Raw genomic sequence first — 16,291 nt, 5'->3', positions numbered from 1 at the left:
CTTAAGGTTGTAATAACTACGTTTAAGTCAAACTCCTTCGAAATGTTCTAGATATTCTAAGAGGCCATGAGTCTTGTATTTCTCTCAAGCTACACTTTTGTCAGTGATAAAATGCTCAAAATCAGATACACAGCTCAGTCTTTGCAGAAGTTTACGAAAAATCTTTAAACTCATTTTCATCTTTATTAAGCTTTCTCTTAAAGCAACGATCAGCAACCATGTGAACTGTTTCACCAAGGGGCTACCAGATGCCTCTGAGATCTAATAAAATTTCAATACCCGACTTAACCAATCGGGCAAAATCCTACTCTTTTTCCTGTTTCTCACACAGTTGTATCTAGTTGTGACCTTGTCACAATGAGAATCTTCTGGAACTCCACAGCGAGCAAGCACAGGCCGTTTAGCTGCATCCCTTCCTTTCTGACACCGATTCCCGTGTTTTTCAAACTAAGGAGCCCTACAATTTACTTCCCCCGTGATAATTCAAAGTCAAGAGGAAAACAGGGCTCAGTAAATCGTGTTCCACCAACTACACTGGACTACATTCATTTTACATTTTAAGGAATATTAACCGTGAAAATTATTTGTAAAGGGGTATACACACACACACACACACACACACACAAGTATGGACAAACAAGAAATATCAGCCTGTTGAGAGTTTTGCATTGTGAAATAGCTTTAGAAGGGTAAAAACGGTCTTACAATTTTGTGGACGTTTTAAATAGTAAATTATGTCTGAATCAAAACTGGTTAGTATTTCACGTTTCATCATTTCTGTTGGGATGATCTTGTTTATCGAGAATCTGAGAACAATTTCTTAAAGCAGCGAAAACGTCACAGGAGGAAGCTAACTTTTCCAAATTAATTTTAGGGTCGCTTTTCTTTTAGGAAATATGGGAAGAAACTTATTTTGGACAGAACACCCGTATAGCTGGAGTTCAAGGGTCAGCAGAACATTAGAAGAAACGACGATGAGGCCCAAGCCTTTCAGGAATCCCCAGTTCAAGCCCCTATAGGAAGACTAGCCAACATGCAGAGAGGCCAGGCCCAGTTAAGAATGAGCGAGCGCTCAACAGCAAACACGCAGCATATAACTAACACCTGGCTCAGACACCGAAAATAAACTTGCCTTGTTCCAGGTAAGTAGACTCCTCAGGCCAGCCTTGGAACAGAGTGGTGCACAGGGATGTGGCATCTCGCCACCTTTTACGAGAGGGAAACTAACCAACATACAAGGTACGAGTCCAGATCCCGAACTTTTGGACTCAGTACCTCAAGTTTCACCGTGACCTGTGGCTCGTGTCTCAGCCTCAGCGCTTGCTGGACAGACGCCTGTGCACGCGTATAGCCTACGGCCAAGAACGGGCCTTCGGCAGGAGCAGCAAACTCAGTGCAAGAAACGAAGGGAGAAATGGAAATTCGAGAGAAGAAATTCTGGTAAAGTTCCTCTCCAAAGGCTAACTTGTAGAACAGCTTATTAATATAATTCAGGTTTGAAAGGGTTTTTCCTAAGACAAATCCTGGCTTATTACCATCAGTATAAAATTCTGAGTTATTCAGTTTCAACCTATGTCATATCAAGTTTAATTTTCAAGCTTCCCTTCAGGCAATAATTTATTAAACTTATAATAATAAGAATCAACCCATATAAATCAGACTATTATAAGGAAAGCCCCACTACAACGAAGGCTCTTTGAGCTCATTTCATACTTTTTCTAATCCAATAAGAGTCCATTATAACAAAATAAAGGAGCTACTTTCTTGGCATTGCACTCTGCAGCCAAAGCTAGCTATTTCTGTTGAAGAAAATACCTTACTTAACTCGTAACTAAAATTTTATTAACATATTTCAAATCTAAAATACTTTGCCAACTCTGTAATAGCCAAGATTTAGAAAAGAAATTGGGACTGACATTTTAACTAGAATATCACTGAACGTTTCTTTAAGATTTCTAAGTGTCAAAATGAAGAAGACAACAGAAAAAAACCTAAAATGTGATATATTTCAATGGCACCATCTAAAAGCAACTGGCTGCCATTTAAAAATGAAGCTGTATAAAGTTTCCCCTTCCTACCAAAAAATTATGGTATAGGAACTGAAAATTCAGGTCACTTCTCAAACAGTCGGTGAGGGAAACGAAACATCAGTCTGTAAACTTCTTGCCAGGGAACTTCGAAAATACGGCTTTTATGTCAGTTCACCCTGTTAAGTGACCGCACTGTAAAGAACTGTTAGGATACAAGACCCAAAAGGCCGGCCTCCCGCTCAGTTCTGCCATCAGCTCCTGGACGCGACGGGAAGGGGGTGTGGAAAAGAAAACGAATTCAATATTAAAGTCTGTTAATAAGAAAACACAAAAGAGAACTCTTCCTCCTTGCTACCCACCATCTTACCAGTTTACCATTCATCGCTGCACATCGTCTTCCCTGAGATAAAATACAGTGTCTCTCGGTTATCTAGAGGCAGAGGATACAAGTTCACCGTCGCTGGTGACCCGGCACCCCAACTCCAAGGCTGCGCCCGTAAGTCAGTAAGGAATAAGGCCCTAAACAGAACCAGAACGGCCATTGGGTAGGAGAGGGAATATATTTAACATGTACCTGAACACCTATCTTAAATATGTGTGTCTTAACTGCATTTCAAGACCACGTGTAATTAAGACATCTGTGGGTTAACCATTTGAAGCTCTTTCACACAGCAGACTCGCGTATTAGCAGGGACCACATTTTCTGACAAGTCCTCCGCACGGAGGCAGAGGCCCTCCCAGAAGCATAGGGTACCTGCCGCCTCTCCTGCATAAACGGATCCACAAAGGTCAACGGGGGTATGCACACAGGATGCCACTGAATATAATTAAGGTGTGCTGTGTGCCAGACTCTACCGGCGGTTCTCAACCTTAACGCGCAAAAGAATCCCTCGGGGAGCTTTGCTAAAAATACCAATAACCAGGCCCTGCACCCAGAGGTTCTGATTACACCGTACAACCAGAGAGGAGAACCACTGTTTGACTTGATATGCCATTACGTTATGACGTCTAATTTCACATTAAAAATCAATTTGCCTTCGATTATTTCTTAAATAACAATTTGCTGAGGGTTTTTTTTTCCCAAAGATAACATATGTGCTTATTTTAGAAAATGTGGAAATACTTTGATATATTTTCTTTGCATATATATGACCATTTTATAAAACTGCCTCCACACTACACGTAGTATTGTATCTTGTTTTTTTAATACTTAATTATGAAATTTCCCCCAAAGAGTAGTACTTGTTCTTTGGAAACATGATTTTTAACAGTCCCTAATGTTTTAAATGGCGAATGTTCATAAACAGGTGATTTTCATACTGGAAAGATCTGGTACTTATTTTATATGCTTCTGTTTGATGAACCATCTCAATTTTTAATGTTATACAGCTCTGAGAACAAAAGAGTTGCAGAACAGTAGTGGACAGAGCTACAGCCCAGCACGTCGCCAGGCGAAGGCAAATCGTGAAGAGGCCTGCTCAGAAAGAAACAGACGAGGGACGGGTGGCATCTAGAAATTAAAAGGTGGTGGGAAGTTACAGCTACAAAGTTTTCAAAAGAATAAAACGGGCATTTAAAAACGACACCAAGAAAACAAGTTTGCAACGAGGTCCTCATCATCAGACAACTTAAAATCCAGCCAGAGAGAGAAACCTACAAAAGTGAAAACCAACTGGCGGCATGAGAAGGATGTGAGCTTATGAAACCGCAAACTACAGGGAAACAGCAGGAGTGCCTCTAGAGTTTGAAGGAGCTCAGAGAAGACGAGTATCCAGGAGGAAACCAGCAAGCCCTCTCTCTCCCTGAGAGAGGAAAGGGGAAGTCACTAATACCGTTTTGTTTGTGGCGTTCTTCCAGGATCACAGCCAAACTACCACACCGAACATGTTACGGAGATATTACATGCAAAAGAGAAATCAGCTGAATATTTATCACTGTCCTAATTACAAAGAGAAGGAGTAATACGGGCTAATGGGAACAGAACTAAATTAGGAGATAGGAGATGCAGAACGCTGAACTAGGTTTGATAACAAAAGGCTTTAAACTTAGAAATAAAGAGCAATTTACCACCTTATTAAGCAGCTAGGAAATGTTGCTCCTACCTATTTTTGCCATAACTCTGCGAGTAAAACAGGTGGTGAAAGTGAAGTTACACTGAATACCAACTAAAAGTGCTTGGAATTGCCCGTAAGAAAGCAGAACAGCCTAATTCTAAAATAAACGGCAGCCTAAGGGCTGTCGGGCTACACGAAGAGAGACCTGTCTACACACCCATCCCACCCCCAGGACGCGGCCCCGGCAGCGGCCCTCCACGACGTGGGGAGCACTGTGTGCACGTTGGCCAACGGCAGAGTGGTCACAGGGAACCACGGCGTTGGAACCTCAAGATCAGGAGAAGTCCTAAGTGGACTTGCCCTCTTCACACAATGTTAACTCTGTAAAGATCCTAAGAAGAAACTAGTCTTCCCCACAGATTTTAATTTTAACCTGTCGTGTTGGAGACAAATGCAGATAATATTCTGCACCTCCACACAAACAACCTGATTTAAAAGTAAGAACGTTCGCTCCTCTGCTACAGCAGCACACTGAGTATTTCAAAAGGAACGTGAACGCACGAAAGCAGGAGAAAAATCCAAAACGAAAGGGCTTGAAGAAAAGGGAAATGGCAGGACACACACTTGAAGCTGTCGACCTTACCTGCACTCCGGGCAGGACCGAGTAACCGGGACCCAGTTAGCTGCCCCCGGTCAACAAGTATCACTAACACACTGGACAGAAGAGGGAGTTACTATTTTCAGACATTACGCAGAACGGGTAGTACCTCTAAAAGACGGGAAACAAACAGAACGAGCCCCAGGCAGCCCCAGCTTTCCTCACGGAGGCACCTGAGTAAAAAGGGGGCAACTCGGGGTTCTGAGGGGCCAGGAGGCCGATGACCCCGCCGCCAAAACCAAACCAGGAGATAGGACGTTTTTAAAATCTAGAAATATTAGAACAAAATTAAAGACCAACATCCCTCATGAACACAGACATAAAAACCCTTCACAAAATATCAGCAAATCGATTCCAGCATTATGTAAAAAGCGTGACATGTCATAACTAAGTGGAGTGTATGTTAAGAATAATAGTCCTACGCTCAAACGACCAATCGATATCACTGCCACATTAACAGAACGAGGGAGAAAAAGCCTGGGATCCATCTCAGCCGATGCAGAGAAAGCATTCACAAAATAAACAGGCAAACTACAACCCGGGAGAAAATATTTACAACACATACATCTGGAAGGAGACTTGTGCCCAGAACAACTCTCTTACTGCTCAATCACAAAACGCAAAACAACCTAGATATTAAAAAAAAAAAAAAAAAAAAAAAAGAAAGACCGAAGAGGCACTCCGAATGCCCAGGAAACACAATTACTTAGAAAAAGTGATCAAAATCTGCCACCTAGTAAAACTCGAAGACACGTATCACGGCTGCAAACCGACCGACCCGACAAGCACACACACAGAGGAGGACGCGGAAGCGACCGGAACTCTCACGCGTGGCTGGTGGACGTGTCAGATGGCAGAACCACTTTGGAAAATCCGTCTTATAAATGTGAATATGCACCTTCCCTGTAAACCAGCGATTCTCCTTCTAGGTATTTATCCAAGAGAAATAAAAAACCTTTTACAAAAATCTTCAGAGAAGCTTTATTCATAATGGCCTAAAACTGGAAACAATCCAAATGTCTATCAACAGGAAATGGAAAGGAAAAAAAAGCTGTAATATGTCCACATAATATAATATTCTGAGCAGTAAGACTGAACAAGGAACTACCAACAACATGAACAAGCAATATTAAACATTATGCTGAGCATAATAAGTCAGAAACAAAACAGTATATAGAGTACAGTATCATTTCTGTGACCTTTCAGACAATAATAACTTATCCACAGCAAAAGTAAAAAAAAAAAAAAAAAAAAAAAAACCCACACACACACACACAACCAAAATCTCAGATAAGTGGTTACCTCAAAGAGTACAGGAAGTAGGGGTTTGACCAGAAAAGGACACGAGAAATCTTTTTGGGGTGATGGAAATATTGTATTATTTTGAGAGGGGTGAGAGTTACACAGGTATATGCACTTGTCAAAAGTATTCAAATTATTTAGTATCTATGGCTTTCCTTGTAAAAACTACGCCTGAATAAAAAAGTGTTAAAAACAATCACTAAAACAATTCAGGTCCAAAAGAGTTAATTCACAAGAGATCAAATCTACTCTTCACTGAAAAGAAAGTAAAATAAAACACACCAAACACAAATCTTCAGGATAATTCTGAGTTCTATAGCCTCTAGAAAAAAAGTAGGGGTGGGGAACTTATGTGGGTGATTTGCCTAAATAACAGACCCTGTTCTCTCTTCCATTATTTAACAAAAACATGTTCTTCACACGGATTAAAAAACTCTAAGAGGAGTTACAACTGTAACTCTGTAAGCAGAAAGATGCATAATATATTCCTAATAAAAAATAGTAGCTAAAATGCTCTTTAGCACACCAATATATGAGCGGACCTGGCCACGCAAAGTACGCTTATACCAGATAAGATGCCGTCAACCTCTCCTCGTTACAAACCAATTTCAACATCAGTTTGGCAAAAACAAAGTCCCAAGTGATCACAATTATACAAATAATATAATTTACAAAAATGGAAGGGGAAGGGGAGAAACCTGGGAAAAGAAAAAACTGACCAAGTGGAAGCTGACAAGCAAATGCAAGATAAAATACAGTAAAATTTCATTAAACTAGTACAGTCTTATATGATATAAATAAAGCATCTCAACTATTGCAAACATAGCTGAAATAAACAGAATGAGCTGCGTATTTTTATTCCATGTCTGTATACCTCCATGCTTCCATTCATTTTCCACCAAATACCAGTATCACTCTAATTCCAAAGAGAGGAAACAGACGTTTGAATGCAAATTATTGCAAATTATAAAGCTACTTTTGTGTCTTATTAAATATTTATTAAGCACTGTTAAAAATATAGTACCTTACGGTTCAATTAATTCTAGTTATCAAAAAGGATGTTTTACAAAGTAAATACTATACCCATTCAACAAAGAAGAAAAGCAGCTAAAATCTTTTCTTACCACTTTTACAACACAGGGTGCATCACTGCCCACAGATTTCGAGGAATTCAGATCAGCTGTTTGAAAAAGTGACATATGTAATATCAGAACAAGAAGTAGCATCATTTTAATTAGCCTGTTAACTAACCCTTTGTTAATATTTAGGTCTGGATATCTAAAATTCCTTGATAGAATAAATTTCAGTTCCCAAATATGTGTCTCAGGATTATCATTACAGTATATCTCATCAATTTGAAGACTTTTTTTTCATGAGTTAACATGTCTGAAATTGAAATGCCTCTTATAATTGCTGGTATCTTCAAAATGATCATCAATTAAGTATGGAAAACTCTGAGTTAAAGATTTCTTTAATTCGAAAGTACTCATGGCCTTTGATATGCTAATGTAGGCTGTGAATTCCCAAGAGGACGGTAACTGATAAAATTTCTTAAATATACAAACCAGGGAATCCTTTTAAGAAGGGGCATTAAAAAAAAAAAAAAAAAAAGAAAGAAAAAAAAAAAGGAAGAAAAGAGAGGAGCTAAAATTCCAAAACCACTAGTTTTGGGGGAAAACAAAACAAAACAAAACTCCTCTAAACCAACAGCCAGGATGTTGGCACTAGAACTCTGAGCTGCCATCCATAATAATCTTAATGTGGCTGCCATTTCATTTCCTGCAAATAGAGCAGCACAGGTGCCCTGGAATACTGCGTCAGGAGTGTTAGGCTGCCCACATTCATTAAACAGATATTTCTACCAAGGACCTCCTATATGCCAGTGTCTAGGAAAGCGATTCGGTAATGAACAGAAGGAAGTAATCGCTCCTCTTGTGAAGCTGACGTTTCAGCGGTAGGACACCAACAACTATTAAAATACCAAGTACGCTTGATGGTGTAAGTGCTACAGAGGGAAAATGAGGCAGGAACGGAAGGCAGACAAATGTTGCAAGGTACCGGGAGAAACCTCCCTGACAGGGTGTCACTGGAGCAGTGGTCTGAGGCAGTGAGGGAATAAGCCACGCAAATATCTGGGGAAGAACATTCCAGGCAAACCAGCACAAAGGCCCTGACGTGGAAAGTCTCCGACGAGTCTGAGGAAAGCAAGGAGGCCAAAGTAGCTGGAAAAAATTAAGTGAGGTGGAAAGGAACAGGGGACCGATCAGAAACGCAGCAGGGAACAAACACCAGCATGACAGGTGACATAAAGCTGTCACTGCGATTGAGCTGGAGAGCCGCTGGAAAGTGCCGGGAAGAGGATGGCAAGATCAGACTTTGATCCCTTAAGAATTCTTCAGGCTGCCTGGCGGACAACGGCGTGCACAGGGCAAGGGCAGAGGCAGGGAGGTCGGCCGGGCTGTTACGACGCTCCAGGCGAGAGACGGCAGAGGCCTGAGCCAGGGTGGCAGCCGACCAAGTGCCGCGAAGTGGTCTGACTGTGGGCGTTTTCAGAGAAGAGCCGACCGGATCTGTTGGTGAACTGGATAGAGAGGACAAGGGCAGGAAAGGAGGTAAGGAGGCCTCCAAGTTTTGAGCCTGAGTAACTGCAAAGACGAAGCTGCTCCTTACTAAGACAGAGAAAACCGCAGGAAGAGCTGGTGCTCCAGGCTGCCTGAAGTCTCAGATGCTCACGAGACATCCAAGTTCAATTGTTAAATAGGCAGTTGATCTACAAGTCTTGAGTTCACAAGAAAGGTCCAAGTTCGAGAAATGAATTTGAGAGTCGTCAACATGGAAATACCACTCACTTAAAACCAGGAGCCAGAAGACCCCCTACGGAATGAGTGAGGACAGAAAAGGAGACCCCAGGACTGAGCCCTAAGGCATTCTCACGTTAGAAGGTGATGAGATGAAGGAGGGAAGGAAAAGGAAATCAAGAAACTGCCAATCAGCTGGGAAACGGCAGTATTTTGAAGAGGCTGCAGCTAAGGTGCTTCACACTGAAGAAGGAACACTGAGTCACAAGAACGGCTAACGTGGGCGGACGGAAAGTGGGAGCTCCAAGATACATCACTCAGATACTGAGTTAGCGATAGAAATCAGGTTGTTGTTTTTTTTTAAATAAGCATGCAGTATACAAAATATTAAAACAAGGATAGTATCCCAGTCATACTGCACAATTCAAATGAGGAAAGGGGGAAAAGGCAGCTCAACAACTCATGTGAACATCACACGCTACAAAATATGCCACGCACAAAGAGTACGGTAAGAAGAGATCTCCCATTGCCGAGAAAGAAAAATGGTTTCAACACAGCATGGAAAGCAGTAAGAAAGGGTTGGGGCGCCTGGGTGGCTCTGTCAGTGAAGCATCCGACTCTTGATTTCGGCTCAGGTCATGATCTCACAGTTCGTGGTTCGAACCCCACGTCGGGCTCCGTGCTGATAGTGCGGAGCCTACTTGGGATTCTCTGTCTCCCTCTATCTCTGCCCCTCCCGGCTCTCTCTCTCAAAAACAAAAAATTAAAATGGAAAAAAAAAAGGTTAACGCAAAGCAAATATACACAGACGGTACCTGCTCTAAACCCAGCTTTGGAAAAATGAAGAAAGAGAAGCATCACGTACAGAGATCAAGGGGCAAAGGGCAGCATGATGGCCAAGGCACAGATTCTGAGAAAATAAAAGGGACGAAGATAGACGTTACACAGGGACCAGACTATAGGAAGGATCTTGTATGCCATTCTCAAAAGTCTGGCACTTTGTCCCCAGGGTCAGGGCGAGCCATTACAGAATTTAACTAGTTTAGATCGTTCAAGCCACGATGTGAACAATGGGATGCAGGGGGCAAGACTGAACAGAGAAAAGTCACTGCCGTGGCAAGAATCCAAACAAGACCTGAAAATGACCTGCACTAAGGCAGGGTCGGCAAACATGGAGAGAGAAAGCCCCACAGGTAAAGCAACAGGACTAGATGAAGTACCAGGGACAGTGGTGAAGGAACACTTGAGAAGGCCTTCCCAGTGCCTGGCGTGAGCTAATCCTCTCCTAGTCACGAGAGCGCCTGTGCAACGTCCAAGGAGAGAGCCCTGAAGGCCACCGGCTGCGGGCCTGCACTTGGGGGATCGAGTCCTAGGCTCCAGACAAAACATGTGGACATCGACAGTGAAAAGACAGTAACGGCAGCCGTGAAACGGAAGAGGTCACTCAGAGAGAACACACAGAATGGCAAGCGAGCCAAGAAAGGAAAGCTGGGGAGCACAGAAGTCTTCCAAGAACGACCAAGCACCTCCGAAGAGGCAGCAAGGACACCACGAGGGAAGCGTCACCGTGAAACACAACGGAAACCATCTCTGTGAGAAGGAAAGGCAGACACGAGCAAATGCCACAGAAAATACCCAAGAAAATCCAAAAGCAATCTTTTGAATACATTAGCAGAAATTGCTGAGGATCCTGAACACGGCTGCTTCTGTGTATCAGTGGGCCCAGAGAGAGAAACTGGAGGCAGCGATATTAAAGCAAATCCACATCGATCAGCTCAGCTTTACAAAAGCACAGTTTTATTGCAGAAATCACTGGCTATTAAAACTACTCACTATCAGATGGCACTTTCAACGACAAATACAATACAAATAAAACAGCACAAACGCAACCCAAGCTGCAAATGTGCCAAAGGTTACAAAGCAAGTTAACCAAGGCAGAACGAAGAGCCTCCTTGCTTCCAGCTGCCACTCCTCACGTGAGCTGTCCTGGGTGCCCGCGGTCTGCGGTATAGACGGCTCGTACCACGCGCCACCTCTAAACCACAAGGTCAAAACCTACATACCTGGCCAGCATGGCTACTAACCTTGCACGGTTTACGAGGTTCTCACCTGAACAGACAGCCTAGTTTACCGGGACAGGCTCTGGCTCTGAACAAAACGAAAGAATCGGCACCTGTCTGAGGCGCCGCTGACCTAGAGGAATCGTATTTACACGCACAGTAGAGTCACTGGGTTTTCAAGCTGTGTCACGAACACACCTCTAAGAGGCGGCAGCTAACCCGACACCCCCACTGGTCCTGGAGGAGTCGGAGTTGGACCCTCCTGAGTAAGAGCTCTTGATCCCTGCCAAGGGGCTCTCAAATGTCAGCATGCATCTGAATCCCCCGGGGCACTTGTTCAGTCGCACCGCTGGGCCCTCTCCCTACAGTGTCTGATTCGGATTCCTAGGCCAGGGGTGGGACCTGAGAATCTCAGTGCCAACCAGTTTCCATGACTAACACGAACCTAGTATCTAATATTAGTATCTTGAGTAAGATGCTGCTTGAAAGAAAAAAGGGTTCCGCTACTGAAAATAAAATGTTATAAACCTCGTGGCAGAAACTATATAATTAAGTAAATAGTTAACTCAATGGAGAGTAGAGGTGGAGTGAGAACATATCACGGAAAAGTTAGAAAGAAGTACCAAAAGAAACGTGAACTCTAACTGTATCACTACTAATATTCTAGGTGAAGCAGTCAGCTCTAGAAGCAATCAGGTAAAATATTTTTTTATATCAACAATTTAGTTCACCTGTAGAATCTCAGGGTTCCACATGGGTCTCCCCAAATTTCAGAGTAAGTTTGCTCATTAATAACACATTCTCCCAATTCCATTAGGATGCCTACTAGAGTTGTATAGACAGAAAAACCAAATCCACACCTGTTAAAGATCTAAAAATCTCCAAATTAAGCCAAAATAAAGGGAATCGATCCTAACTGAATGGAGGTACAGAAAGGAAGGTGGCCAGGGCTTTCTCCGGGTATCGGAAGAGATTGAGACTATAGAAAATATCTTAAAAATCTAAAGCACGATATTACAGATATGCTACCCTCTTTTTCTACTGTGATAAATCAACTTTCCTTTCCACTCCTGTGCAGAGATGCAGTTGCCTAACCATACAGTCTTAAGTTGAATCTAGAAATCGTTAGGAACAACCTGTGAAAAGCTCCTGACTTAGAAACTCCTTCAATAAGAAAGCATGTAAATCTGTGGACGGGCAATTAGAAGTAGTCCTACACCGGGGCGCCTGGGGGGGCTCGGTTGGCTGAGCGTCCGACTTCGGCTCAGGCCATGACCTTGTGGGTCGTGAGTTCGAGCCCCGCGTCAGGCCCGCGGCTGTCAGCGCAGAGCCGGCTTCACATCCTCGGTCCCTCTCTCTCTGCCCCTCCCCTCCCCCCCCTCACTTGCACTCCGTCTCTCAAAAATAAACATTCAGCAGCAGTCGTACACTCACCAAGATATATACAACCGAAGCCACCCTGGCCGATGGGGGATCCTAGTTTCCACTCCTTCTTCGTCATGTCAGTGATGATCTCCCCAGCTGCAAAGTGTTCGGCAAGTTGTCTCTTTGTGGGGCCCTGGTCTTCCAGCCTGAGCCACTTTTACTCGAGGCATCTTCACTAATATAAAAGAAAGCGACGTTCAGAGTTATAATCCTAGAAGTGCTGAAACATTTTCCACGAAGGAAAGCCTCTGGGCTCCACAGGGCTTTTCAAATGAGGAAGCGCATTTACGACACGACAGGCGACGCTTTACACGTGGGCCCCCAGCAGCCTCACTCACAACGCTGTGAGCCTTACGTTCTCGTCCCCATTTCACAGACGAGGAAACGAAGGCTCGGCCAAGTGTGGCAGCGCATCCGAGGCTGGAGACCTAGGAAGCGGGAGAGCAGCAGAAATCTGCCCTGAGGACCGACGGGGCCCCAAAGCCTCAGCAGCACGGCCCCCAAGTACAAAACCAGCAGTGAAGGAGTGACAAGGGAACTGGGGCTGTTTGGTGACAGCCAGCATTGCATGCTTCCCTTGTCACCACTGTCCCTTCTGGCGGTGACCCTCGATTCACCCTTCTCACTCACGGACACGCTGAACGTAACACTCAGGGAAAGCGGTGTGTTACTGTGAAAACGGCCCAGGGCTGGGATCAAAAGGCCCAGATTCCAGTGTAGCTATGACACCAGCGGGATGGGTGACCGTGATCAAGTCACCTCTCTCTGGGCTTTAAGTGCCCTCATATGCAGCTTACCTCACTGAGAGAAAGAACCCAGGCGGGGAAGGGGCGGGGGCGGGGGGCCAAATTCTCAGCTCTACAAGTACGAACTGAAAAAGACGTAAAACGAATACTCTTTAGGAGGCTATAGTTCCTTGAAACTATCAGAGACCACAAAGAGGGCAGTAAGAGTTTATGGGGTGGTCCGCAGCACCTGAAACGGCTGTTCACGTGAACGAAGTCTGTTAAGAGAGGACAATTCGCAAAAGGTGGCTCGGTCTGGAGCCCAGGCAGTCCAAATCCATACACACGACATCAGACGGGGATATTTTAGCAAATATCCACCCTCTATCCCTCCACAGGCATAAACTCCATAGATGCAAATACTCTTTATGAACTTATGGGGGATTTTTAAAATTCTTCCTATAGAACACCAACCCTTCTTCATCGTCTGAATCTTCTCTAAGTTAACAAAATATCTTCAGAATAAATGAAGGTGGCAATTATGTCTTCCTCTCAAGCAGTTCTCTTGATGCATATTTTTAATCATTGTAAAATCTCCCTGAATGAGTTTCAGTGTAAACCCTGACAGCCAGACTCAATACACAAGGTGACTTTTACAGCTATGGTTGTAGCTGAGTACAAGGAACAACCACGACAGACAGCTCTAGCAAACACTACGAGGGATGCCTTCTAAATTTACCCAACGTATCAATCATCAGCATAATCTCCTATTTGACGATGTCCTTAGAGGAGTCAAGACAGTTGAAAATGAGTTAAAAAAAAAATCTTTTCCTCTTTCTGGAACTCAAGACAGTAACTAGACTATCTTTTGTGTCTTTCTGGAATTCCTTTCCAAAAGTGACCATATTTCAAATGAAATATTCTAGCTCACCTTCTACTCAATAGAAACGGTGGTCAACAAAAAGCGTTTTTCCTCCGAAGTACGTAGTTAGCTTTTACTCTCAGTTTTATTCCCACAGCCTAAATGTGATCATTAGCACAGTCTGGACTGACTTTTCCTTCCTCCCGAAAAGCCGTCGCACAGAGCGGAGGCCGTCACGGCCGGCCTCTCGACGTCTGTACAAACCGCCACGTCCAAAGGTTCACTGCTACTGAAGGGGGTGGGACCGCCAGCTCACCGGTCTCATCTCCCGAAATTTCCCCAGAAAACCCAACCAGGACAACTGGAGAGCAAGCCTCAAACCCCAGGGACAGCATCTCCAACAAGAGCGGGTGACAACATCCCCCACCTCCACAAAACCCCGAAATGGCAGTGGGTGAAGAGGCCGCAGACAGCGGGATGGCCCACGAGCCACCGGCAACTGGCAGGGAAGCGGCAGAAGTGCGGCGGTGTGTCTGACGAATCTGAGAATCCCCAGGTCACCAGCAGGTACTTCTCAGAAGCACGGAGACAACGCAGGAACAGCAGCCACGGCCGGCCGGGAAGGGCTGTGCACACTCCAGCAGCGGGCGAGCGGCGGGGGCTCCCCGGGAGGGCTGGGGCGGGCCGGCCTCCACGGCTCGAAGGACCAACCAGCCAGAACTCTCCCTCAGGTGGAGGAAAAACTGCTAGCAATGGAATCCAAACTGAGCATCGCGAAGATAATACAGAGAAAGGGGAAAGAAGGTTCAAATCAAAGTAGATGTGTAAGTTCGCCTCCGTGGTTCGGAACGTGACACCAAAAAAAAAAACCGAAACAAAATGAAAAACAAAAAAGAAAAGGAGGCTGTAAAGGATGACAGGAAGTCGACCCGATTTACACCATCTAGAACTAATTGCACATAAAAGAAAAATTGCTTATGAAACTCAGCAACCAAAAAGAGGATCAAGGCCCAGTCCTATGCAAACTCAAAAATTTAAAAAAAAAAAAAAAAATCCCTTCAGAAAAATACATAAAGCGTGCCTGCCAAAAACTTGAGAGCTATGAACCAATATTTCAAAAGAAGCTTAAACATTTATAAAGACTAAGATCAGAACTAGAAAAACTCAGAAACCAAGAGATAGAAGGAAACTGAAAAGCCACAATCATTTCCAAAATGAAAACTAAACTAGAAGGAACATCGAACTGAATGCAATTTAAACACAGTGACTTAACAGAAATAGGCCAGTGAAAAGGAACAAACTTTAAAAATCGCAAAGGGTGGGGGCACCTGGGTGGTTCAGCCGGTTAAGTCCCCAACTCCTGATACCTGCTCAGGACATCATCTCGTGGCCGTGGGATCCAGCCCAGTGTCAGGATCCACACTGAGCGTGGGGCCTGCTTGGGACTCCCTCCCTGACTTTCTACCCCTCCCCACCTGCACGTGTGCTCGCTTGCTGTCTCTGTCTCTGTCTCTGTCTCTCTCTCTCTCTCTCTCTCTCTCTCTCAAAATGAACTTTAAAAAAAATAAAAAACAAGTAAAAATAAAAAAGCGTGAAAAAGAGAAACATTTCAGGAGAAAATCATAAATTCAGAACACAGAAAAAGACAACGCACATACCACAAAGAGAATCAAAGCAAAGGAATAGAATACTAAAGACACTTTAAGAAGAGTTCGCTGAACTTAAAAAAAAAAAAAAAAGGTGAATCTACAAAAAAAAAAAAAAAAGGTTTCAGCACACACGGTCCACAGGAGAAATCAGCTCAGCATGACCCACGCCCAGACACAGCCTAGAAAAAAATTACCAAACTCCGGGGTGAGAGCAAATATTCCTCGAGCATCCAGGCCGAAAACAGATCTTTTGTAAGGAAAATAAATCAGGCTGTCCTCACTTTGACAGCAACACTTGTGCCAGGGAAAAAAGAGAAAGTAACAAACTTAAGACAAAGACAACACAAACGGAGGATTTTATGCTCAGTTAAATTTCAAGTACAAAGACCAAAGTGTTCTCCACATGGAAAAAGGGAGTCAGAACCCACGGCAGAACAAGCCTTAGATATCCAAAATGAATGAAGAAACATGGCGAGCGGGAGGCGGGTATTTATTTATGCATTTACATATATTTATTTGTAGAACCGAGTCACCAAGGGCAATCAGGACAGCACAGAGTATATAATGGGCATGTGTCCTGACAAAGTAGGTAGGGCACAACTGTAAAAAAAATTTAAAAAAATTTAAAAAAAATGGGAGAAAATACGCAAAAAAGAAAACAACTTTCCAGTAACCATTACGCAAGTGCTACTTGGTTTTGTTAACTAAGGTTACTCTATACAGCTGTG

At 43.7% G+C, this 16,291-nt stretch overlaps 1 protein-coding gene across 1 annotated transcript in view; it reads right to left on the bottom strand.

Annotated features, from left to right (window-relative positions):
• Nucleotides 1-12,497, bottom strand: part of VRK1 (VRK serine/threonine kinase 1) — a 42,177-nt gene extending 29,680 nt beyond the window's left edge. The window contains 3 exon segments of the mRNA XM_030319933.2: nucleotides 7,169-7,224; nucleotides 12,337-12,463; nucleotides 12,465-12,497. Coding sequence (XP_030175793.1) covers nucleotides 7,169-7,224; nucleotides 12,337-12,463; nucleotides 12,465-12,497 — 216 coding nt within the window.
• Between the last annotated feature and the right edge of the window lie 3,794 nt (nucleotides 12,498-16,291).

This window comes from Lynx canadensis, chromosome B3 (assembly GCF_007474595.2).
Source record: "Lynx canadensis isolate LIC74 chromosome B3, mLynCan4.pri.v2, whole genome shotgun sequence".
Lineage (NCBI taxonomy): Eukaryota > Metazoa > Chordata > Mammalia > Carnivora > Felidae > Lynx > Lynx canadensis.
The sequence above is the reverse complement of the archived record's forward strand: the minus strand, read 5'-3'. Positions and strand labels throughout refer to the sequence as shown.